This window comes from Patella vulgata, chromosome 2 (genome assembly GCF_932274485.2).
Source record: "Patella vulgata chromosome 2, xgPatVulg1.2, whole genome shotgun sequence".
Classification (NCBI taxonomy): Eukaryota; Metazoa; Mollusca; class Gastropoda; family Patellidae; genus Patella; species Patella vulgata.
The window spans coordinates 60,691,810-60,719,639 of NC_065880.2; the positions used below are offsets into that span (position 1 = coordinate 60,691,810).

The following is a 27,830-nucleotide window of genomic DNA, read 5'->3' on the forward strand; positions in this document are numbered from 1 at the left end:
GCCATCGTCATCCTCTGAATCACCCAAGTCACTGCCTTCCCCGTCACAGAAGTATGTGGACATCAACTCATTCCAGTGTGATGCACTAACAGCACCATGCAAATTACAAGCCGACAACTGATTCAAACTATCGGCAACTTTTCACTCCTTGGAAAGAGCCATATTCACGTATGTCAATACTATAGGCCTATAACTTATAACGATAAGTACTACCTGATGTTCTTAAGAATATTCATTCAATATTTATCAATAGTTTATTCACAATATGTAAAAAATTCAATGTTTTGAAGTGATTGTTTTCACAACAATGGGAGCTGTCATCTTGAATATGTCCCACAATGTACTGCGCGTGACTCGCAGAAAGGCAATCGACCAATCGAAGACCGGGATTTAAGGGTCATGGTGACCTTTAGCATGACAACACCGGAGATTGTTTATAAAAGTTCTGAGGATTCCCGGTCTTTTTTTAGCTCATAATGACGTAGAATTATTATAATGAGTGCCACAGATAGCCCTCCTCTTTATACTAATACCCGTATGTTGGGAATTCCCCGCTTGGATATTTTACGAAAACAGCAAATAAATGAATGATTGTTTTGCTTTATTTCGAGATAATTAATGACTTTTTTACGGATTGCCTTTTACAAAATGTGATTTTTGAACACTAAAGATGTTCTTTTCATGAAAATCTAACTTCTAATCGACGAAAGAGGTACTTATGTGACTTTTAATGAGGAAATATGAATTTAGAAAATTTTGACCTACTGAACCATTATTGCACGCTTTCTCGGAATCTAGCTTTGCGACAACCGACTCAATTAGCTATGCCACATCACAATTAGATTAGAATGGTTCAACGATACTTTGATTTAATCAAAATATGGAGGACCGAGACTTAGCTTCGATCAACCAGTACGGTGGTTGAAATTATTGCACACGTCTGTCAAACCTTCAAAGGCTAATATCTTCGCTTGCAATAGAGTAATTTGAATGAAATTTTCAAATTATTCATTTTACATCATCTACTTTCGAACTATTATAACAAGAATGGCTAGTTCTTTATCTAAATCTTACATAATGTATCTTTAATTACCTAATCAATCCAGCCTATTATCAACGATAATTGGGTTGAGTGGTAGTTATACACTCAGTACACTATATGAATTTTGAATATTCACCATGTCTTGATGTCCGATTGGGCATATTCCTCGTCGGACAATTTAGGACGTTGGAAAATAGCGTCAGACATGTTTGGAATATACAGGCGAAATCTCATCTCTGGGCTGGAGTAATGATCAAACTAATTGTATACGTAACTTAAATTCTCATGAAGCCTGCAACAAAAGCAAAAACGATTTTTATATAATAATTGTGTCTGGCGCATTATCGCCCAGTTGACGCTGGCGTGAAATTAAACATCAATTACATCATTCCATTTTCATGGTTATGCATTGCAGAACACGGCATATGTGGCTGGTCTCGCTTATTATATAATTTTGTCTTTTTCCGGTTTTGTAGATGGATCCTCCTTTTAAAAGGATTTTACGGGATGTAATTTTGTTTCTCGAAATAACTGCATAATACTTTGGTACATCCTTTGACATCTCGCGTAATTTTCATCTTGAAATATCAAATTGTAGATAACAATAATCAATTATTTAAGGGGTTATATTTTCTGAGATTCAATTTTTTGTCTTTTTGTAACTTATTGTAATGCAATACTAAGAATATCTATGATCCAGTGAACTGTGAGGAATTTTAAGATACCAACATTTATTTTGCAAATAAAAAAGGTTTAGAAACAGCTCAGAAAATGATAGAAAATTATAACTGCTATGCAGTCACGACTGGTTTCGCTGGTGTCTGTTATCATTTAACATATTTCCATACACGTGTAAACAATTTACACGAAATGGCCATTTATGATAGCATGTTGACGTGTGAAACCCGTAGAAAGTGACCAATGCCTGATCGTATATCTACACAATATTACTTAAAGATGGGTTCCCAGAAAAGTATTTATCGGGTGTTTTTTTTCCAATAAAAGTATGGTCATTTTGGTATATATGGAACGTAGAGATATCAAATCTTACTAGAAAAAATACTGGATTCCCCGTAAAAACACTCATGGAGCATATACAGGACAAAAATGTAAGGGTTCCCCTAATCAACAGCCCGACGATTAGGAATTTCTGCACGCGTGATGTCAAGGTCACACTCGAACATTGAGCGCTTGATGTACAAGTTGATAAACTTTATGAAGAGTTTGACTTACAACACTTTCTGAGATAAAAATGACGGAAAAAGACGCGGGTAGTGGATAATCGGAGAATTTAATTGGGATTCGATATTTGTAATAAATAGTAAGCGATTAAAGACAACATCGTCTTATGTATGCAATGAATTCTCCTCTGACTTCCAAAAGAAGTAAGTCATGTGCCGTAAAAATGACCTGGTTTGATCGAATTTTTATAGCAGGACATTCCTTCGCAATTACAATGTTTGAGAAGGATTTGAAGCAAAGTTATGACAAATTAATTAGTTTGAATATTTTTTTAGTCCATATATGCTATTAAATCACCCAGTTTGTACACAGGAACCCATGTTTAAAGGAAATTAGTAAACATTTTTATTAAAGGGTATAGAATAACACTCTTTAAAAAAAACAAAACATGTTTGCTTTAAGGTTTGAAAATATAGGGGTTTTTTTTTTCAAAATCACTATAGATGTGTTGGGCAAAAATAGTTAAAGGGTACTTTTGGACAATTGCATCAAGTTATAAACTATCTTTTGATATCTATATTTTTGCATTGATTTGTGTTTTTCGATGAGTGGAATTAAAGTTTTAAAATTTAAATAGAAAGTAATGGGTACATTTGAAATAAAACTTTGTTTAATAAGGGTTAAAAGTAAAAGGTTTTTTTTTTTTCAAAATCACTATAGATGTGTTGGGCAAAAATAGGTAAAGGGTCCTTTTGGACAATTGCATCAAGTTATAAACTATCTTTTGATATCCATATGTTTGCATTGATTTGTGCTTTTCGATGAGTGGAATTAAAGTTTTAAAATTTAAATATAAAGTAACGGGTACATTTGAAATAAAACTTTGTTTAATAAGGGTTAATAGTAAAAGTTTTGCCAAAATGACGTCATTCCTAATGACAAGAATGATACATGAACAGTCGCAGCAGGCATCAAATTGTGCAAATGTCATGAAAATAGAACAATATTATATTCTTTTGAAAAGTGACTCCCACAAAATTGCCTATTTCTCACAAATGGCAAAATTTCAGAATGATTCATGTGTTTTCGGTTGATCTTATATATCAACACTACGAGTATATAAATGTTTAGACAAGCCAACAGTGAGGCTGATGTCCCCCGCCGAAATCCAAAAATAAATAGATGACACATATTTATTAATCGCACATTTATTTTTTTCAAAAGTATCGAGCAATCAAACTATACACTAAGTTTCAGCACTCTCCATCAGATAGAATCAAAGTTATCTTGTCCCAAAGCATCGACTAATGTAAATCATTGAACTCAGCCATGACATGACAGCAGAGAATATTCATTATCGAACTAAGTCAAGGTATTGATGTAATAAAGCTATACACCAAGTGTCCTCACTCTCACTTAATTCGAACTAAAGTTATCGTGTCCCAAAGCATCAACCAATTAAATTGCTTATCCCTGCTTACCCTAAGCAGAAAATTCTCATCTTCAATCTCCATCAAGGCATTCACCTATCAGACACCTACGCCAAGTGTGAACATTCTAACTCAACTAGAATGAGAGTTATTGTGTTCCAAAATCTTGACCAATCAAATTGCTTATCTCTGCTTAACCTAAGCACAAAATGCTCATGTTCGAACTCCATCAAGACATTTACCTAATTAACACCTACACCAAGTTTGAACATTCTACCTCAATTAGAAGGGGAGTTATTGTGTTCCAAAGTCTTGGCCAATCAAATTGCTTATCGCTCTGCTTACCCTAAGCAAAAAATGCTCATTATCGAACTTAGTCAAGGTATTGATGTAATGAAGCTATACACCAAGTTTCATCACTCTCACTTAATTAGAACTAAAGTTATCGTGTCCCAAAGCATCAACCAATCAAATTGCTTATCTCTGCTTACACTAAGCAGAAAATGCTCATCTTTGAACTCCATCAAGGCATTGACCTAATAAACACCTACACCAAGTCTGAACATTCTGGCTCAGTTAGAGAGAGTTATTGTGTCCCAAAAAGTGTGACGGACGGACAGACACACCGATTTTAATAGTCCCCTGCTTTCTTCGAAAGGTTGGGGACAAAAATACAAATATTATATAATAAAGAAGTTAAATAACATTTGCAGGAAAACGGAATATGAAAATCGATTCCCTCCTTCCACTACTTATTTATGAGGGCTATCCAGTTATATATCAGCTAAATTGCGATAAAATAATATTTTATATCAATAATTATTATAGCTTGTGCCATCGTGTATTCTATGCCGTTGATTGTGTGTCAACCGAATAATTATTATCTAGTTTATATGCTAAAAACTGTATTACCAAAGGGGGATAATTTAGATAAAAAGATTTTAAATATTTCTTTACAGCTGATCAGAACCTATGTACTTTGGAAAACTAATAAAGTGTTTAAAAAGTCACATCTCCAGACCTTGCTCTCAAAAACCAAGTGTCTTAATAAGCAGTGTTACTGCGAAATAAGCAGGTGGAAACAAAACATAATATTAGTCCGCAAAAGAAACGGGCGAATTTTCCATTATTAAATATTTAGAACCGAATGTACCCAATTTGGAAATCCCTGTCTACCCTTTACGCGAAATGCAAGTGTCCCATTACGCAGACGCACTCTGTAATGTTTATGTTTTGAGAAAGAAACAATGTCGAAATATGTGAAATTTACTAGAGAATAGTGAATTTTATCGAACTTCTAGGCGTTAAGGCTCCAGGAAGAGAGCAACGGGATGACAATTTCAGGTATGTCACCAAGTTTGGGCCGTTTAAATTTAAAAAATGAAGAAATGGCGAGGAATTTTAGAGTCTGAGTATCTCTTGGAACAGACAGTAAATGTTGCCAAGGAAGTAAAGGTTCTTTTTTTTGATTCGGTCTATTTCCTTGACAGAACTCACATGATAAAACTTTATAATCTATGTCCTTGATAATTCCTGGTCATCAAATGCTCATGTTAAAGATACATTCCCGCTACAAACTGGGTGATTTGATGATATATTTGGACTAAAAACATATTCAAACTAATTAATATATCATAATTTTGCTTCAAATCCTTCCCAAAACATTGTAATTGCCAAGGAATACCCTTTCCATATAAAATCGATCAAGAGGTCATGTTTGTGTCACGTGACTTACCTCTCTCGGTATCTAGCAACGGGTGCAAAGTCCGTGGAGAATTCATTGCATACACAAGATGACGTCTTTAATCGCTGACTTTTTATTACAAATATCGAATCCAAATCAAATTCTCGGAATATACACTGCCCGTGTGCAACCTATGACGTCACGAGAGCAGACATTCCTAATCGTCGAGCTGTCGATGAGGGGAACCCTTACATTTTTGTCCTGTATACGCTCCATGAGTGTTTTTCGGGGACTCAAGTATTTTTCTAGTAAGATTGGATATTTCTACTTTCCATATATACCAAAATTGCCATACTTTTATTGGAAATAACCACCCGATAAATACTTTTCTGGGAACGTATCTTTAAGGCGTTCATGACATTTTGTAATTCCAAAATGCCCATCATGAATTCTGCCAATCATCTCGTTCGGCATGGAAACAGCAATAACGATTTGACTTCCAAATGTCAATAATCCATTGATTTTGATTAAGCGCTCTCGAACTGAGAAATATTCTAATAAATTTTGTCTAACATTACATTTGTATTCAGGCCATCCTTCGCAAACATATCTTAAAACTGATTGTAATGTTTCATCTGTTCATGTTGTCCGACAAATATTTTCTAATTGCTTATCTGATGCTGGCAATTAGGTTTTATCTCATCGAACGCATCAACATTCGTTGACAGCGTACTGCAATCTGGTCAATATTGTTAAACGTTATGATTCTTTACTTTATAATACACATGCTGACAGAAGCTTTATTTTATAAATGTTGTCGTTATTAGTGCAGGCTATTCCAGATAGTCAAACAAAATTTTATTTTATAGCAATTTCAATTATGGTTATCACGTGATCAGTTTGTCATTTGTCTATCATCATCGAATGAATAACCAGCGGCTGCCAGGCAGGATACGCCCACATTTTCGAGAGATGGATAGAGAACAAGCTAACAAGAAAGTGATTTTTCCTACAATCAAGGGCCATAATTCAGGAAATTACAATTCGATATGCGCATATATCGAAAGGAACTGAGATCATTGTGTTATAAACTTACATTTCAAGTTTCAACAAAATCGGATAAAAATTGTGACCTCTATAGGGTCCACAACCTTGATATACCATATTTTTACGCTATTTGAGAACGAATGGCGGCCATTTTGTCTGTCAATTTTGGGGCGATTGTCACAAAATTCAAACTCAACTGTCCTTAGGGTGGAACGGTAATATAATATGGTTTTTTAAATCGGATAAAAATTATGACCTCTAATGGGTCCACAAGCTAAAAACATGATTTTTCGTACAATCAGGGGCCATAATTCAGGAAGTTACGGTCCAATATGGGCAAATATTGAAAGGAACCGAGATCTTTGGGTTATAAACTTATATTTCAAGTTTCAACAAAATCGGATAAAAATTGTGACCTCTATAGGGTCCACAACCTTGATATACCATAGTTTTACGCTATTTGAGAATAAACGGCGGCCATTTTGTCTGTCAATTTTGGGCCGATTTTCATGAAATTCAAACTCAGTCGTCCTTACATTTCAAGTTTCAACAAAATCGGATAAAAATTGTGACCTCTATAGGGTCCACAACCTTGATATATGATTTTCTTACGCTATTTGAGAACGAACGGCGGCCATTTTGTCTGTCAATTTTGGGCTGATTTTCACGAAATTTCGAATTGAGTTGTCCCTAGGGTGTAACGGTGATATAATAATACGTTTTTTTAAATCGGGTAAAAATTATGACTTCTATAGGGTCCACAAGCTAAAAACGTGATTTTTCGTACCATCAGGGGTCATAATTCAGGAAGTTACGGTCCGATATGCACGAATATCGAAAAGAACCAAGATCTTTGGGTTATAAACTTACATTTCAAGTTTCAACAAAATCGGCTTTGTAAACTCGCCGGCTACCCGTTCTATATTACGTAGCAAAACTCAGTATACAAGTACATTTATACTTAAAGTACTCCATTTCACAAACTTTTCATGACATAATAAATTCTCAGATGGAATCATAATATAGCCGGCGCAACGAGTCAAGTAGCCGGGCAAATTCGGCGGCGGCCGGCTGTTAATGAAGCCCTTGCAGAACTATAGTCTGTTTCAATATTCAGTATTGTATAAATAGTCATTATCATATAAGTGTCACTTCTGAATGCATCAACGTATGAAGCGCCGCAAGTCTTGTGCTGTTACTTATCGGAAAATAGTTCCAAATCTTACTTATTTGCAGCATTTTTTTTCCTTCGTTTTAACTAGTTCACTGCTGGTATTATCTGGACACTATCATGATGAGTAGAAGTTTTGGAAAAGGCAGGAAAATATCATATTGGAATGAAAGATAAAAAGGGAGCATATCTAGGGCTGGGTATTGATAGTGATTTTTACTATCGATAATCGGCAATGAAATGTCGGTCGATAATCGATAGTATCGAAAACAAACTTATTTTCACGGTCGTCATCAAGACTGGATACAGTGTAAGTTCAAAGTTCAAAGTCATACGAAGTTGCGAAAGATCGTTTGCTCCTGTCTAACTAAGGAGATTTATTTGGAAAACATTAATAAAACTTGTTATATCACGTATATATACGTAAATTGATGTTGTTTATTATTAAAATAATGCAGCCGTGGTTCCGAATGAAGAAATATCGTAAATAATTATGTTAAGGGACCAAAATGAACTTGTTCCGATTCAAAACATTGCGTACGTGCGCGCGAAAATATCAATATGGCAGACGAATTCTGAAGCTTGCAAAGGGAAATAACTAACTTTATTTACACATCCGGGTATCTCCGATTTAGCGATATTCAACAATAATTTCTTCAAAACTAAAGTAACGTTTCAATGAGATTGAATTTATGAAAACGGCTGTTCAATAAGCAGTCACAATTTTGTTTTGTGTTACATTGATACTTGATAGTAATTAAAGTGAGCGGTGTATTATAATTAACTGAAAGAAAACATTGACATTTCAGACGCAAGAAAAATAGACTAAGAGCGATAATCGATAGTAACCCACCGCTATCGATAGTGCTTTTCTGGGCCGTCCAATCGATATTATCGATTTATATCGATATTTTACCCAGCCCTAAGCATATCCCTTTGATGTCATGCGATTACTGTCAGACATTCAGTCTTCTAGATGCCGATAAAATTTAGAAATAATTTAGTGATTTGTATTGTTATACTAAGCTACTTTAAAAATTTAGACATAATTTGTATCAACAAATAATAACTTATAATATAGATCATACTTTATTAATTAATATTACCAACAAATAATTTCCCATTAGATGGTTTTAAACCAGATAAAAATTGTTACCTTTAGGGGGACCACAAGCTAAAAAGGCAATTTTTCAAACAATCAAGGGCCTCAGAAATTGTCAAATTAAATTAACTGTATTTTTCACCCCAAATAGCAGATTTCGGTAGTGCAGGATAATTTCACTGACCCTTTAGGTTGTTGTTTTTGGGCGATTTTGCATGGTCGTCTCACGTACACGTTCTTAAACACTGTATAAATTTAAAGTCAATCGGATATTGACTTTAGCAGCTAGAGGGTCCACAAGCATATGTGGACACCGGACCGACGACAATATACGACCACATTTCAATGTGGGCGTATATAAAAATGTTCACATACCTCTCCACCAAAATATTTCTCTATAATTTCAAGAGCCGACTTGTAAACTTGCTCATTTTCATGATTCTGTAGTGCTTCAACACTATCTACACCACCACATTCTTCTATTATTTCACTGATCTTTTCATGTTCTCCAATCTTCTCAGCAGTCTTAAAATAACATTTTTTTAAATTCCATTTCACCACTAAAAATTTCAAATGAGCCGCACTTTAACCTAAGCCTCTATGGGTCTATTACAGTGATGGGATTTCAAAATTTTCCTTGTCGGACATTTTACCGAAAATAAATGGGCATAACGAAATATAAGCAGCCGGACAAATACCACAATTAAAAATCATGTGTCAACAAAATATTCAAATGTCGTACGTAATAATAGGTGAACCTCGTTATTTTTCATATTTAATTCCCATACAATAATTAAATTTATCTCAGTAACATTCCTACAAAATAACTCCTGCTTCGGCATCAAATTCACAATAGTATGCATTACGTGTCTTTGTTTATACGACAGCAAATGAATGCATAACTTCCGGAATAAGAATCGTTTTCTTCTTTATAAAATGTCAACAAAATATTCAAATCTGCGCGTAATAAAAATAGGAACACCTCGCTATTTTTCATATTTAATTCCCGTGTGGTGTTCAAATTTGTGTCAGTAATATTCCTATAAAATTACAGGTTTTCGTAATACGATAGAACGAAAGCTTGCCGATCCGTACCTACTTTTAAGCCTTCTTCAACATACGTATGGCGTATGTGACTCATAGCTTCATCGTAAGCACTGCCTTGTAAGCGATTTTCGTTCGACAATCGAGATCGCTGGAAAGTGCCACTGTTGATGAGAATTTCTATATGGAGCCTTAAAAGACGTAAAAGATATCGTAGCCAAAATGACTGTCCATTGATTTGGGTGTTATATACATGTACTCTAATGATATGTGACATCTAAGACTAGTTTATACATGCTGTGATTAAAATTCTAATCGCTCTTATTGGATTGATGAATAGCCCGACAAAAAAGAAGCAATGACATCTGTTTAAGATTAGAATGATGAATTGTCCGATAAAAGATTAAGCCAGTCAATCATGGCAGATAGTAGTTAATCAAGGTGGGTGTATAGTCAATATAACACGATAAATACGTTTATCACTTAAATACCTAATCAATCCAGCCTATTATTAACGATGATCGGGTTGAGTGGTAGTTATACACTCAGTACACTATATTAATTTTGGAATTTTGAATATTATTCACCATATCTTGATGTCCGATTGGGCATATTCCTTGTCAGACAATTTTGGAAGTTCAGAAAATAGCGTCGGACATGTCCAGAATATACAGGCAAAATCCATCACTGGTCTATTAAGGGTTCAGAATTTTTCAAAGTGATCATATAAATAACCACAAAAGTATTTTTCAGAAATCATTCAGAACCAATAGAATTCTTCATAGCATAAATTAAAGCGACGGCAGAGAGACCGACAACAACAATATAAGACTACATTTTAATGTTGGCATGTAAAAATGACTCACTCGAAGTATATTACAAAGAGCATCAAGTATGACAAGAATAACTTTTGATTCTCTTACACCCAGTAGTCCACATAACAATGGTACAGCACCAGCTTGAACTAGATAGGCTATCTGTTCAACTGTACCACCCGATGTTAAATTAGTAATAGCCCATACAGCTTCTTTCTGACTCTTAAAATCGCCCTAAAAAAAAACCCCAATAAAACTAAATTAATGAAATTTAACAAGACATTCAGCAATTATAAAGTTTTATGTAATAATTTTGTAGTAGATAAAGTACAAGTACTTCTTTGTTTACGGTAGATAAATGCATAAATAAATAAATACGTCCAGGTAAAAAATTCTCCACTTTACTTCATTCTGACATACATTAAATCATATAAGCTAGCTGTCTGCCCTCTATATTATATTTATATAATTAGATCACATTTACAACAGTTATTTAAAAGTGAAAAACATTAATATATTATGTACAAAACAAATGTGATCGATAGTCTAAAAGAACCTCTGAAGGCCCACATTTTGCAAGAGATGGATAGAGAACAAGCTAAAAACAAAAGATTTTTTGTACAATCAGGGGGCATAATCCAGAAAGTTACAGTCTGAAATGCGTAAATATCAAAAGGGACAAGTTTCATCAAAATCGGATAAAAATTGTGACCTCTAGAGGGTCCACACCACAACCTTCATATTACATACTTTAACACAATTTGGGTACAAAGAGCCTCCGTTTTCCCGAAATTCGAATTCAACCTTCATTAAAAGTATTTTAAAATCTAAAAAAAAATTGTGACCTCTAGAGAATCCACAAGCGGATCCACAAGCTAAAAATGTGATTTTTCGAACATAATTCAGGAAGTTACATTCAGATATGCGCGATTTTTTAAATCGGATAAAATTGTGACTCTACAGGGACCACAAGCTAAAAACCACGATTTTTCGTACCATCAGGGGCCATAATACAACAAGCGAATATCGAACAGAATCAAGATCTTTGGATTAAAAACACGCATTTCAAATAGCATCAAAATCAGATTAAAATTGTGACCTCTAGGAGGTCCACAATCTTGATATACCATATATACTAAGCAGCAAAAGAAACGTCAGGTTGGTATGTTACACTGAATAGACGCATTGTTGTATAAAACTTTCCAAATGTTTTTATTGTATATTTGTGACCACATCTCCAACTTTACTTGAGCAATAAAGCTCCTTCCCAAACACAGAATTGAAGCCAGGAAATGTTCTCAAAAACGCAACCTGACAACTCATGCTGCACGTGCTGTTCACCGGGACCAGTCCTATAAAATGCACCCCCATACCTGGTTGAATCATTCACACTACAACATCAGCAGCTTGCCACGACTCACGACAGCTCAGAGGAACCAGGCGCTTGGCAAACTCGACGCTGGCCACACTACTCAAGCCGCTTTCGGGCCACCAACACCACGGATGATCGCCCCCGAACTGGTAGATCAAGGGTTACCACAAGGCGACAAAAACGCCATGTTGTGCAAAAGCACGTGCAGAATCTGAGACGTAGCATGCCAGACACTGGGAACACACGGAAGACCATCAGTACTGATACAGTGTGCCGACGTCTCACCAGAGAGAACATCCATTGCCGTAGACCCATCCTCGCCATCGACGTGAACGTCTACAGTTTGCCCAACAAAACCAGAACTGGTGACACAGGCAATGGAGAACTGTTCTGTTCACAGATTAGAGTCAGTATTGCCTATCAACTGCAGATGGCAGGACCAGTGAGGCTGATGTCCCCCACCGAAATCCCAAAATAAATAGATGACACATTAATTAATAGCACATTTATTTTTTTCAAATGTATCAAGCAATCAAACTGATTATCAATTATACACTTAGTTTCATCACTCCATCAGATAGAATCAAAGTTATCTTGTCCCAAAGCATCGACCAATGAAATTGCTTAGCTCTGCTTAGCTTTAGCTCGTAATGTTAATCATTGAACTCAGTCAAGACATTTGACTAATGAACATCTACGTCAAGTTTAAAAATTCTACCTCAATTAAAAGCAGAGTTGTTATGTTCCAAAGTCTTGACTAATCAAATTGCTTATCGCTCCTTAGTCTAAGCAGAATAATATAATGAATCTATACTCGGCGTTCAATCACTCTCACTTAATTAAAACTAATGTTGTCGTGCCCCAAAGCATCAACCAATCAGATTGCTTATCTCTGCTTACCGTAAGCAGACAATGTTCAACATCGAACTCCATTAAGGCATTCACCTAATGAACGCCTACACCAAGTTTGAACATTCTAGCTCAATTAGAAGGAGAGTTATTGTGTTCCAAAGTCTCAACCAATCAAATTGCTTATCTCTGCTTACTCTAAGCAGAAAATTCACATCTTCGAACTCCATCAAGGCATTCACCTAATAAACACCTACACCAAGTGTGAATATTATAACGCAATTAGAATGAGAGTAAGTGTGCTACAAAGTTTCGACCAATCAAATTGCTTATCGCTCTGCTTACCCCAAGCAGAAAATACTCATTATCCAACTTAGTCAAGGTATTGCTGTAATGAAACTATACACCAAGTTTCATCAGTCTCACTTAATAAGAACTAAAGTTATCGTGTCCCAAAGCATCAACCAATCAAATTGCCTATCTCTACTTACAATAAGCAGAAAATGCTCATCTTCGCACTCTATCAAGGCATTGACCTCATAAACACCTACATCAAGTTTGAAGATTCTAGCTCAATTCGAAGGAGAGTTATTGTGTTCCAAAGTCTCGGCCAATAAAATTGCTTATCGCTCTGCTTACCCTGAGCAGAAAATGCTCATTTTCGAACTTAGTCAAGGTATTGATGTAATGAAACTATACACCAAGTTTCATCACTCACTTAATTCGAACTAAAGTTATCGTGTCCCAAAGCATCAACCAACCAAATTGCTTATCTCTGCTTACCCTAAGCAGAAAATATTCATCTTCTTACTCCATCAAGTCATTGACCTAATAAACACCTATACCAAGTTTGAACATTCTAGCTCAATTAGGAGTGTTTTATTGTGTCCCAAAAAGTGTGACGGACGGACAGACGAACCCATTATTCTGACCAATGTATCATGGAATAAGACTCATGCGGAGTTACTCGGGACTTTCTATGGCATAACCGTGTCAATGTAATGCACTGGCCAGCCCTTAGTCCAGACTTAAACCTGATTGAACACTCGCGGTGGACACACCAGATACTGATGTATAGTCTATGTACAGACTCTAAACCTTCTCGTAATGTTTTGGAATTGTGATGAATTAATCACGAATGTGTCAACATATTGTTCACAAAAAATTGCTTTGATCCATTCAGTAAGTAGTTTTCTAGAATGATTTGATTAAAGTGCCTCTCTGATTTTGAAATCGTACTGCCTTTTTTTTTTTTGCTGTTTAGTATATTTACACTATATGAACGACAATAGGTCCAAATGAAAAAAAATGTTGGTGTATAAAAAATGCGATAAACCTTGTTGACACACCGGATGACTTAGCTGCTCTGGGCATATGTTCAGTTGTCTGGCAACCTATCTTTTATAATTTTAACACTTTACCTAAAGAACTATTTATTAAATAACTAATATGTAAAAGTTTCATGTTTATATCCCCTTAAACTCTCCATTTGATCGAAAAAACCCTATAATATTTATCCACATGATAAAAAATGTCGGTGTATAAAAAATGGAATACCCTTGTTGACTCCCCGGATGACTTAGCTGCTGTGGGAGTATGTTCTGTTGCCTGGCAACCTATCTTTTATACACCCTAAAGACCAGTGTATACAGAAAACCAACGCACACAGACCAATCAGTATCAAAATAGCAACTTTATCATCCTTAGTAAAACGAGCAAAAAGAATTTCAACACCCGAGAAACTAGATGCAGAGATGACTCACCTCAGAGAAGTCTTTACCACCCTCTACTACTACCCACATAAAAACTAGTATAAGATGTAATGAAAAAAGCACTAACCGACAGCACTGAATGTAAAGCACAAGATAAACCACCATGGCAAAATATCATACCAAATAAGAATAGTGTTGCAAGAAGCTGGTATCCAGGTAACTCTCTCAGGCACTAACACTATTAAAGACATCCTCCAAGCCAATGGGGAAATGTAAGTCAACGAAACCAACGTCCCCTAAAGGATGCATTTATCAAGCCTTCTGTTCCCGTAAAAGCAGCTACATTGGGGAAACCAGGCAAACACTAGATGTAAGTCTCAGTCAACACCAACCTAAACCATCTAACCAGACCTCAGCTGTAGCAGACCATATCCAACAAAACACAAAATATTACGTGGAAAAGACAAAAAATTAGCAATCCTCCAAAATCACACAAAGTAATGGAAGATCTTGGAAGCCATCAAATAAACCAGCGGCTGCCAGGCAGGATACGCCCACATTCAGGAAGTTACCGTCCGATATGCACAAATATCGAAAGGAACCGAGATCTTTGCATTATAAACTTACATTTCAAGTTTCAACAAAATCGGATAAAAATTGTGACCTCAATAGTGTCCACAAGCTAAAAACGTGATTTTTCGTACAAACAGGGGCCATAATCCTTGAAGTTTCGATCCGATACATGCCAATATCGAAAGCAGTTGAGATATTTTGGAGATAAACCTATATTTCAAAATCGGATAAGAATTGTGACCTGTGGAGTGTCCACAAACAATTGTGGACTGACGGACAGGGGCGACGGCATAATACGTCCACATGAAAATGTGGGCGTATAAAAAAGATACAAACCAGCTTTAAACAAATGAAGGCATCTATCTACCACATGCTTATGATGCAATTATCGCAGGAAATTAACACTAATTAATTTATAAATATGTGCGAGATACACATAGGTTAAATGCAAAATAACTGAATAGGACAGCAAGTAATAACTGTATTGATAACTTTCTGATCACAATAGTACCCTAGTATGCCCTGTGTTTTTGTGTTTATAATATTTATTTCAACTGTGATAATTACTGAATACAACTATGAAAAAAATGAATATGTGGGTTCCCTTATAATGGTGAGTTATTAGATGTAAATTACCTTGTATATAGGTGGAAAAGGTGGTTTTGAGATTATGATTACCGGTATACATTTGATTTTATTAGTTTTTCAAGTAGATCTCATCATTCTTCTCCCAAAACTTTTTACAGATTCAAAATTGGATGAAAATTTTGTTTTTTTTATCGAGGCTCAAAGTTGCGATTTTTGACTTTTCGCAGAAGAAAGGTTTTTCAATGCCTTGAAAAAGTCATTTTTGGTGTTTTTTGTGATGTCATATTTCATTTCATAGCAAACCTATCAAAAATGTAGATGTAAATTCAAGAAATACAACTTGAAGAGCCATTCCACAAGAAAACCATGCAGAAGGTTTGAAGGTGGGGGTCGGCCGATTGAGTTCATATTTACAGGGTTTGGTTGACCCATCGAGCCTACTCCCCAGCCAAAATCGCTGATTTTAGAAATCAACCGTTTCTGAGATACAGCCCGAATATGTTTTTCGGCCGATTTTCGTCATTTTCAGGTCAAATTTCGACCATTTTTGTAGCATTGCTATAGTCGTCAATCGACCAATGGTGAACTAAGTTTTGGTTGGTGATTATAGTCCAGGTCTCACCCTACCATATTATAATGGTCAACCAATGCGACCTCTCTTTCCGTAGGTGTCATGGCACTACACAAAATACGTGTCTGCAGACACCTGAATTATACTCTTTCTTCAAATTGCGACAACTCCACTGGAGCAGGGTTTGCGATAAAATTGAAAATCGTTTTATTTGCAGCTTGACCTGTTCTAACAACATAAAAAATAAAATCGTTGTCAACTAACCTTCAACAGCATGAAAATTTGTGCCGAAAGTTACGAAATTCGTCACTTAAGTGTTGTGTTTTCGCCTGTATATTCCGGACATGTCCTACGCTATTTTCCAAATGTTCAGCCAGGAATATGCCCAATCGGACATCAAGATATGATGAATAATATTTAGAATTTCAAAATTAATATATTAAACTGAGTGTATAACTACTACTCATCCCAATAATTGTTGAAAATGGGCTAAATTGATTAGGTAATTAAGTGATCAGCGTATTTATCGTATTATACCGTCTATACACCTACGTTGTTTACCTGCTTAATCTGTCTTGTATGACTGACTTATTACTTTGTCGGGAAAGTCATCAATCTAATCTTGAACAAAAGTCATTGCTACTTTTTTGTCGGACTTTTCATCAATCCAATAAGCGTGAGTATCAACTTTATCTATGTGATCACCTCGGTGGTTTCTCTATTGCCGGAAAATTTAATCTCATTGATATCAATCAACAGCACGTAGAAACTAGTCCTTGATGTCACATATTATCCTAATAGTATATAACACCCCAAATCAATGGACAGTCATTATAAATTTCAAAACCTCTGTCTATTGTTAGCTATTAAACCTTTAACTTATTTTCCGTAATGAAACTACTTCTTTAAGACACCATATATAACTTCCCATCTACAGTGGCACTTTCCCGCGATCTCGATTATCGCACGAGTATCGCTTACTATACGTCATTTGCTGACGTATAAACGAAGACTCATAATTTTGGGGGAATATTACTGGCGTGAATTTGATTGAAACAGGCACGGATTGGCAAATTTCATTTTATCGTATTACGAAAACAGTAATTTTGTAGGAATATTACTGACATAAATTTGAATACCATACGGTAATTAAATATGAATAAGCGGTTTCCATGCAAGATACACCCACATTTTGCAACAGATGGACAGAGAACAAGCTAATTAAAAAAAGATTTTTCGTACAACCAGAGGCCATCATCCAGTATGTTACAGTCCGACATGCGACAATATCAAAAGGAACCAAGATCTTTGGGATATAAAAGTATAATATAAAAGTTTCATCAAGTCGAATAAAAACTGACATTAAGAGCGATTACAAGATTAAAACGTGTTTTCTCGTATATTCGGGGATTATAATTCAGGAAGCTACGATGTGATATGTGCGAATATCGAAAGGATCCAAGATCTTTGGGATATAAACATACATTTTAAGTTTCATCAAAATTGGATAAAAATTGTGTTTCTAGAGTGTCCACAATGTTGGAATTACTCATTTTACACTATTTGCGTACAAGAAGTGGCCATTTTGTCTGTCAGTTTCGATCCGATTTTCACGAATTTCGAACTCCGCCATCATTAGCGTTAGCGGTGATATATTAAAACCTTTTAAAAATCAAATAAAAATTGTGACCTCTTGAGGGGCTATAAGCTAAAAACGCGACTTTTTGTACAATCATGGGCCATAATCCAGGAAGTTAAGATCCGATATGCGAGAATATCGAAAGGAACCGAGTTCCGTGGGTTATAAACATACTTTTTTAAATTTCATAAAAATTAGATAAAAATTGTAACCTTCAGTGTCCACAAGCTAAAAACGTGATTTTTCATAAATTCAGGGGCCATAGTCCACGAAGTTACGGTCCGATATATGCCAATATCGAGTCGAATTCTTAGGGACATAAACCTATATATCAAGTTTTGTTGAAAATGGATAAAAATTGTGACCTGTGGAGTGACCATAAAATTGTTGACGGACGGGCGGACAGGGGCGACGACAATATACGCCCACACGAGAATGTGGGGGGTACAAAAATAGCGAGGTGTTCTTATTTTTATTACGTGTGGATTTGAATATTTTGTTGACGCGTGATTTTTAATTGTGGTATGAATCAGTCTGCTTATACCCCTTTATTTTCGGTAAAATGTCCGACAAGAAAATTTTTGAAATCCCAACTCTTAACTCATTTGTTTTTCAATATTTTTGAATGAGATATGGTTTGTCGATAGAGCAACGTGTGAACTTCAAATTGTATCCCTGATGACCTCGCAATTGAAGGTCATGGTGAAGGCTAAATATTTCATGAAAGTTGGGTATGTCTTGCATGATTGTCGACTTTCATCTGCTCTAACTCGACAGTTTTTCAAAATTTTGAATTGAAATTTCTCATTTTTCATAGGAAAAAATGTTTAAATAATCAGGATCAACATTTTAGATCGAGAATCTGAAAATACATATTCACTGAGAGACGCCATCCTGGATTTGTAGACTGGATACCGACATTGAATATTTTGGCAAAGCGGGTTGAAGGGGAACCGGAGTTGATATATTGACCCTTTGAATAACAATATTGGCGATTGGGTACCTGAATAATCCACCGATGTATCCCAATCAAAACTAAAGTTTTTGGTAACTTTCGACACAAATTTTCATACTTTTGCAAATAAATTGATTTTAATTTTTATCGCAAACCCTGCTCCAGTGGAGTTATCGCTATCTTAAGATAGGGTACATTTCAGGTATCTCCATACACGTATCTTGTGTAGTCTCTTGACACCTACGGAAAATGAACCTGAACCGGGTGACCATGATAATGTGATATGGCAAGACCCCGACTATCACAAACAACCAAAACCTAGTTCGCCAGGTTCATGCAACAGCGGTAGTGCGACAAAAATAGCTAAAATTTGGCCTAAAAATGACAAAAATCAGCCGAAAAACGTAATCGGCCTATATCTCGGAAACGGTTGATTTCAGAAATCGGTGATTTTGGCTGGGGAGTAGGCTCGATGGGTCGACCAAACCCTGTGAGTATGAACTCAATCAGCCGACCCCCACCTTTGAACATCTGCTTGATATTGCATGGTTTTCTTGTGGAATGGCTCTTAAGGCTAATTATGTTTCGATTTTCACATTTTTGTAACAATTACTCTGATTCCCCAAGCAACTCCAAAATACATAGGTTTTCTCAAAAATTCTATTTTGTCAAAGTGATTTTCGTCAATTTTTTCATCAAAAATTGTCTTGTCCATGTTATATCTGAAATATTGAACTTGGTTGTTATGCATTTTAAAATCAGTAGCTATCAAGTAAGATTAACAGGAAAAAAAAGAGAAAAAATATTCATATGCCTTCTCTCAAGAGCAGGATATATGTTCATTTTTGAACAATTTTCCGCGGGAGCAAATTGCCTATTTTTGGGGCGTTTTTTGGGCATTAATAAAATAAGAAGGAATGGAGATACGTAAGTGAAATTATGTGAACATGTCAAAAAGTTTGTGAATTTTTAAAATTAAATACTACTAATCAGCCATATATTATCAATTTTGGTTGTCATAGCAACCAAAATGGAAAAAATTGCAATTTTCGACCATTTTCAACACCATTTACCAAAACCCAAAAGGTGATCTCCACATTTTAAAGCAAGCAATTTAAAATATTTGAAACCCATGCAATATCAAATTATATGGATTGTGTAAGTTTGAGAAAAATATGAAGGAGTTTGAGTTGTTACCATAGCAACCACAATTATTTTTTTTCCAAAAAGCATTATTTTCCAATATTTATGACATCAATATTGATAATTGTATTATCTTAAAATCAGAAGCTATCAGGCAAGATTTTAAAAAATAAATAAAATCTAAATATTTTATGTCTTCTTTCAACAGCAGGAAAGGGTTTCACTTTTGAAAATCATTCCTCAGTAGCAAATTGCCCATTTTGGCCGTTATTACGACATAAATAAAATATGAAGGAATTGAGATATTGAAGTGAAATTTTGTTTACAAGTAAATGCGATTGTGAATTTTTAAAATCACATGTCTTTACTCTTGTATATTACTTAAAGGGACAATAATACTCTTGCTGTAACTGAATATGTCCAAATCTTCATTCTGGTCAACAAATTGTACTATTATACAATATCCCAACTCATTAGTGGTATATGCATGATCTTATCAATGGTATTTAAAAAAAAAAAAATGGAAAAATTCCGTTGGGTGGATGGTGTTCTCACCAATTTCACTATGAGAGACTGGTAAAAACAGTCTACAAAGCGAAAAAGGGGGAATCCCATTGTAGCGCATGCGCAAAACGTCAAATACGCCTCGCTCTGTAATGTTTATACATCTAGCTAACCGTTCCAGAAGTTATGGAACTTGAACTGCTACGATTCATGCCAAACCATGAATCCATTTTTTCTCGGTAAGTTTATATTCATTACGATTACTTACTTATGCTCTCATGGCTTCAAAGTCGGGAACGAACTGAGAAGTGAATGATTGGAATTTAGATTGAATGATTGTCATTTGGTAATGGTAGGCCTACTTCGACTAAATTATTATCAGTCACTCGACTCACTGCATGGTTTGGTTACCGGTACCTAATTGATGGATCAAACAGACAGATTATCTTTAAAATTTGATGAATGGGTTCATTCTTAGCTTTGATTAGACCAAGACCGATATGGCTTCATCCACCTGCATTTTTTAAATTGATAATGAGTAATCATAGAAGCTGATTATTTTAAACTTCTTGAAGTTGCAACATGGTTTCACCCTCAAAATATATAAATAATATCAAATTAAATGAATCATTCATCATATTTATTTCTGCACTGTTGATCATAATTATTTCTGCACTTTTGAACTTGATAATTATTATGACTAGTGTCCTATGTGTGTAATAAATTTATTGGTGCCAATGAAGAAGCAGTTACTTGTGATTCCTGTGGTAAATGGACACCTAAGACATGTAGAACAGGTCCGACAAATTTCTTGTGAGCAATTAGGCTATTAATTAGGTTTATTTGCTTGAATTTTCTATGAGTTAAGAAAATCCTTTTTTTATTCACTTCGCATTTTGGTTTTACAGGTATTTCGAAAGCTATCTATTTGAGGTCAGTCAAAACTGGGAGTGATCTACCATTCTTGTGTCGGGCATGCCAGGTGGAATCATTTAATTCATTACAAGATGTTGACACCCCCCCCCACCGTCTCTACTTTACCAATTATGCCAGAAGCAACTCATGCTGCCCAACCTTCAACATCAACATCTACATAAAGGACAATTAGATCTTAACGGAAGCTGCAATTACATGCAACGTCATCCAAAACCACCCCACCGAGTCCAAAAAGAGGGGAAAAGACATAAAGGGAAAACTGAGTCAACAAGGGATAGGGTCGAAAGACTCAAAAAAGAAACCAGCGGCTGCCAGGCAGGATACGCCCACATTTTTGAGAGATGGATAGAAATGAAATGAAATGAAATGGGGTTTAACGTCCTACTGTTCTGCTCCTACGCTGGGCTAATGAAGACGGGCATAGGCTATACAATGTGCTATGAGGGAATTTTGCCCGGGCAGCGGCACTATCACCTACCCTTATATCGAATTCCAACTGCCAAGGGATCTTTTACGTGCATTCTAATGTATACACGTGACCTCGGTTTTTCGTCTCATCCGAAGGACTAGACAGCTGTCCTTGTCAGGCCCTCCCGTCCTGCATCACTGACAAGGGGGATGTGATTTTTCGTACAATCAGGGGCCATAATTCAGGAAGTTACAGTCCGATATGCGCGAATATCGAAAGGAACCGAGATCTTTGGGTTATAATCATACATTTCAAGTTTAAAATAAATCGGATAAAAATTGTGACCTCTACAGAGTTCACAAGCTAAAAACGTGATTTTTCGTACAATCAGGGGCTATAATCCATGAAGTTACAGTCCGATACATGCCAATATTGAAAGGAACTGAGATCTCAGGGTGATAAACCTATATTTCAAGTTTCATTGAAATCGGATAAAAATTGTGACCTGTAGACTGTTCACAAACAATTGTGGACGGACGACAATATACGAACACATGAAAATGTGGGCGTATAAAAAAACTGAGGGACTCAAGGTAAGAAAACTCTTTTTAATAGTTGTAAAATATATACACAGAAACAGCAAGCAAGAATATTTATGAAAACAAATTTTTAAGATATAAAGATATATTTTGTAAGCTCACAATGGATTATTATTCACGCACTTTCTTGTAATTATATAACATATTTATGATCATTTCTGGTCATAATTATATAAAATATTTACACAGTATATCAGCCCAGAGATAATTATTTACAAATTGCAAAGATAATTTTCAAATAATTTCAGAAACTGGTAAGTGGATGGATATAGGATACTTTTGTTGTCTGTGGCTGAAAAAATGCCTGCAGTTTTATTTGACATTTCTGAAGAACTAAGAAACCAACAGCCAATGCAACCCCCATATCCAACCTCAACTGTGCCAGATTGTTGTTCCTATGACAGATGTGGAGATATGCCAACAGATATTGAGAAGTTATGTTGCTGTACCAGAGAATTGTATTTCATTACCACCAGTAAGTGATTTTTTTCTGTAACAATATCCTTTGATATATTTCATCCACAAAAATTAATGGCATTGGCCTGGGTAGTACCGGCAGCAGGAAGTTCTGCAGCCTTCATTTCAGTCACTTCAAATTGGCTGGTTTACTGAAAATAGATTGTAGGTCTTCCTTTAGGCCTGAAATGTTATACAAACTATTAGACATTAATTAACGTATCCTGACCATAATCAACTCTCGATGTCAACTCTAACCTGCGATATTTGTTGGATTATGATCCGATTTGCTGCATAACTTTCCTTCTCGATTTAACGATTAAATGGATAATCGAGACTGATTTTTGTCGTACCGACTTTATTAATGATGACCATGGCTATGCGAAACTTTCAATCGCTTATTTCTCGGTTCATAGTGGAACAATTTGGCTAAAATTTTCAGCAAATTGCCTTTACATTATCTAGTTTTTAACTACTATAGTGAGAACTGCCAACTCGTTATCTAATCTCACATAATGTATCTTTAATTTAATTTTTTCAGAAGTTTGAACAGTATTGTTTAGAGCCACAAGTTCTGGATCTTGCTAATGTATATAGAAACGGTGTACTAGCAATTGATATGGACGAAGACATTAATCGAAGGAGAAGACATGCAACCTACAGACAATTTGTTATGTGGTGCAAAGAACGTATTGGTACAGGGAATAGAGTAGTAGTACCCTCCTGTTGTGTTCTGAAAATGGCATGGGTTTTAATCCAAGATGATTATTATGAAAATACTTACATTAAAATCTGGTTTTCTGTTTCTTGGCGGTCTCTGAAGTTGGTTCTGGCTGGGGTTTTGCAACTGTGTCTGCAATCTTTCGAAGACCATCCTGGTCTTGTGGTCAAGTTTCATCAAAATCGAATTAAAATTGTGACCCATACAGGGTCCACAACCTTGAATTACCATATTTTTACACTTTTCGCGTACAAACAGCGGCCATTTTGTCTGACCTGTAGAGAGTCCACAAACAAGGACGGACAGGGCGACGACAAACCAGTTTTCTAGTGCTGTATATTTTTAAATGTGCTATTGCTTCTTTAAAACGTGCTTATATATATAAACCAGAGATTGTTTTTATGTGTTGTTTTTTTTTTTTTTTTTTTTTGTGTGTGCATGCCGTTATTTATTTGAAACGTTCTTCATATGCATAAATCATGATTGTTTTCCAATGTTGATTTCTTTTTAATGTGCATGCTGCAATTATTTCTTTAAAACGTTCTTAAATATGTATTAACCAGTGATTTGTTTTCGAATTTTGATTTCTTTTTAATGTGCATATTTCTTTATACGTGATTGTTTTCCAATTATATATCTATCACCCACGGTTCGGGACTATTCTTGGTTCGAATATGCACCCAGGTGATACATATGTAATATTTCATACATATGGACAATTTGTAGATGTGGATGAGCTAGGATTGGGGGTGTATAGCTCATTCACAGAAGTATTCTGGCGAAGGCGGTCACTGTTCATTAGAAGTCCAAGTCGAAATCTGTTTCAATATTTCTTTATATACAGTTAAATAATTACAATAATTACAATATTTACAAGATCATATTAGGTTTACTAAGCGTCTTAACCTATCTCCTATCTTATCTGATCTCCTGTATATTTTTCTATCTTTTTCATGTTTTCCATCTATCTGTATATTTTCTATCTCTGTATATTTTTCATCTATCTGCCTTGTATGTTTTTCCTTCTATCTGCCTCTTGTCTGTATGTAGGGGTATTTTAAAGCAACTAATTTGCATACAGACAAAAGGACATCATTTCAACAAATCAGATGATAGATAAAATTACGGGTAAAAATATATTGTAATCAATAAATGAAAAGGTTAAATTGATATAGATATAAATAAATTTCATTGGTTTAAGTTTCATAATAAATAGAGTGTTAAAAAGCTTTAAGTCATAAATAAAAGTAAAAGCTTTGACACTTGATTGGCACTGATGTGACTATTGTTAATTCTATAACTCTTTGCTTAAGGCATCAAAGATTATAACACATTCAGGACTAATCAAGCTTTTAGGCAATTACTTTATAGACTTTAAATCAAAATATTAACATTAAAGTAAAGACAGACAGACTGGTAATATAAAGTCAGCAATATTGATGAATATAAAATTAAGAAATAATTTATCCATTCTTTAAATAAAATTTGAAAAGGAAATTAAAATTAATATCACTATTCGGTGATATATCTATGAATCAGTCTTTTCCAGTGTTGTGTATTTTTAGTATTCATGTTATTTTTTTAGTGTTATTATTGTTTTTTAGTGTTTAGTGTTCATGCATATAATACAATTGTTTTTTGTTATTAAATTATCATAGCTAAGTATGTGTTCTGTTTTATTTATAAACCCTTTTCTTTTTCGGGATCGGTATGGCCCCATCAACACACATTATATTTTAATACCATACGAGTACATTTATTGAGAGAGTAAATGTTGATTTAGCAATACCGTTTGATATCGTTCTTCTGCAGTCAACATTTTATTGCCCCCAATCAAGTGATTACGTAACATCAAGGCAGCTATCATTGAATCCCGTTTCCTTTTGATACTGTTTGAAGCCATTCCTATTGCTTTGTCTGAAAATGAGCGACAGCTTGTGTATTGAGATCGACTATTTGGCGCCAGTGAAAGAGTCTCACGAGATTATCACAGTGCCACGTGTACAAATGAAAGGCTATTTTCATTCATTTGTGATTTAAAGAAAATACATTACCTGGGATGTGCTTTACCGGTTTCCAGTGGTATAATAACATTGGACGTGATTTACGGATTTGTGATGTATTTGTCAATGGTGGAATCGTTATTTTTTTTGGGAGCAGGTCGTTTCATCCCACGACTGTTTCACCCCGGGCTGTTTCATCTCAAATTTACACGGGTCGTTTCATCCCACAAATTAAAAAAAAGGTATTACTTATTTTTAATATTTTATTCATACATTAATAACAATCAGTGATTTTATGTGGTATTTCATTTACGGCCGTATAACAATCAGTGACTTTTCTACCATTGTACCAATAAATTATGTGGTATTTCATTATAGTTTATTTATTATAAAACATAAAATAAATATAATTATAGTATGTTGGGGATGGTTCTGCCGGTCGATGTCGGGATTGGGCACCCGTACATCGGTTTAACATGAATAGTGTCCAATTTCTTCCTTTGCATACGCTTTAGCTTATTTTCCGAAATCACACCAATTTGCGACACCAATTTCACTAAAATTACATCCCACTTCTACTCGTTGCCACTGGCAACCTTTGATAAAACTGTCCTGTTTATTTGCAATACATGCATAAAAGTATCCGTGTATCAGAAATGTACAGAAAAAGTACTGTTCATTTCTGATACACGGATACTTTTATACCGTTTTAGATACCTATCAAGCAATAAGTAGCGGACGTTTAGTCCGATCCAGATCGCAATTGATAACGATGGCTCTATACAATGTACATGAAACAACTAGTCAAAATCATAGTAACAAAACAAAATGGGGGGAACTACATGGCAGTTCAAAAACATATACAATGACATTAAATTAACATAACAACATATTACAAAAATCAATTATTATACATTATCAATTGGCATCTATTTCATAATTTGGTTTGATTTATATTAGTATGCAAAATATATAAATTAGAATATTGAATAATTATTTTAATTAATTGTGATGATAGAAGGCGCAGTTCTCTTGCTGGACACTTCACAGGCATTGAAAATAAGCAGGATGAAAAAAAAACGCCTAGAAAGTCATAAACTTTATTACAAATAAATTTCAACGGAAGAACCATCCGCCGATGCATACTTTCACCAGGAATGACTCACGTTTCGCATTTCCTTTACACTACATTTAATAATATCGCAGTCCTCTACGCCATAGACAAGTTGTTTTGACGATGTGGTCTAAACAAACACGTGATTGTTTTATGCTCAGAGTATCATAGCAAGACGCACGTGTAAAAACTACTCAGGTCGTCTCTCCACTGCGAAATCATTCTACCATGAAATGTAACGTGAGGCTCAGAAAAGGATAAATAATGAAAGAGCAGAAAGTATTTGTCACTTTTCGGTTGAAACGACTTGATAATAAATACTATTTTTCACATTTTGCTTCACAATACTCGATAGAAATGTGATGTAAGTAACTTATTAGCACCTTTCCTCGGTGTATCGGTGAATATCAGGACAGTTTTGGTCGGGAGCCGCCACGGCTGGGCCCTTCGACCAAAACTGTCCTGATATTTACCGATACACCGAGGAAAGTGTGCTAATAACTACTACTTACATCGCTTACAATCGAGCGATGGTCATAGCACAACATTCAACTTAATACACCGTATTAGGTGGAAAAGGTGATTTTGAGATTATTGTTATACATATGATTTTATTAGCTTTTCATGTAGATCTCATCATTCTTCTCACAAAACTTTTTACAGGTTCAAAATCGGATGAAATTGTTTTTGTTTTATTGAGGCTCAAAGTTGTGATTTTTGACTTTTCGCGGAAGAAAGGTTTTTCAACACTTTGAAAAAGTCATTTTTGGTGTTTTTTGTGATGCCATATTTCATTTCATATCAAAACTATCAAAATTGTAGAGGTAAATTCATGAAATACAACTTTAAGGCTAATTATGTTTTAATTTTCACATTTGTGTGACAATTACTCTGGTTTCCCCAGCAACTCCAAAATACCTAGGTTTTCTCAAATTCCATTTTGTCAACATGATTTTGGTCAATTTTTTCATCAAAAATGGTCTTGTCCATGTTACATCTGAAGTATTGAACCTGGTTATTATGCATTTTAAAATCAGTAGCTATCAAGTAAGGTTAACAGGAAAAAAAATAGTAAAAATATCAATATGCCTTCTCTCAAGAGCTGGATATATGTTCATTTTTGAACAATTGTCCTCGGCACACAATTGCCTATTTTTGGGACGTTTTGG

General features: G+C 35.1%; 1 protein-coding gene across 3 annotated transcripts in view; it reads right to left on the reverse strand.

Moving 5' to 3' along the window:
- LOC126811195 (importin subunit alpha-1) overlaps positions 1–27,830 on the reverse strand; it is a 184,175-nt gene that overhangs the window by 13,429 nt on the left and 142,916 nt on the right. The window contains exons 10-11 of one of the 3 annotated variants that reach the window (XM_050536758.2): positions 10,569–10,751; positions 9,034–9,183 (exon numbers count right to left, since the gene is read on the reverse strand). The exons of 1 other annotated variant lie outside the window; for it this stretch is intronic. In XM_050536758.2, the coding sequence (XP_050392715.1) occupies positions 9,034–9,183; positions 10,569–10,751 (333 nt within the window). The remainder of the gene's footprint in view (positions 1–9,033; positions 9,184–10,568; positions 10,752–27,830) is intronic. One more of the 3 variants, XM_050536759.2, reaches the window with a different exon arrangement.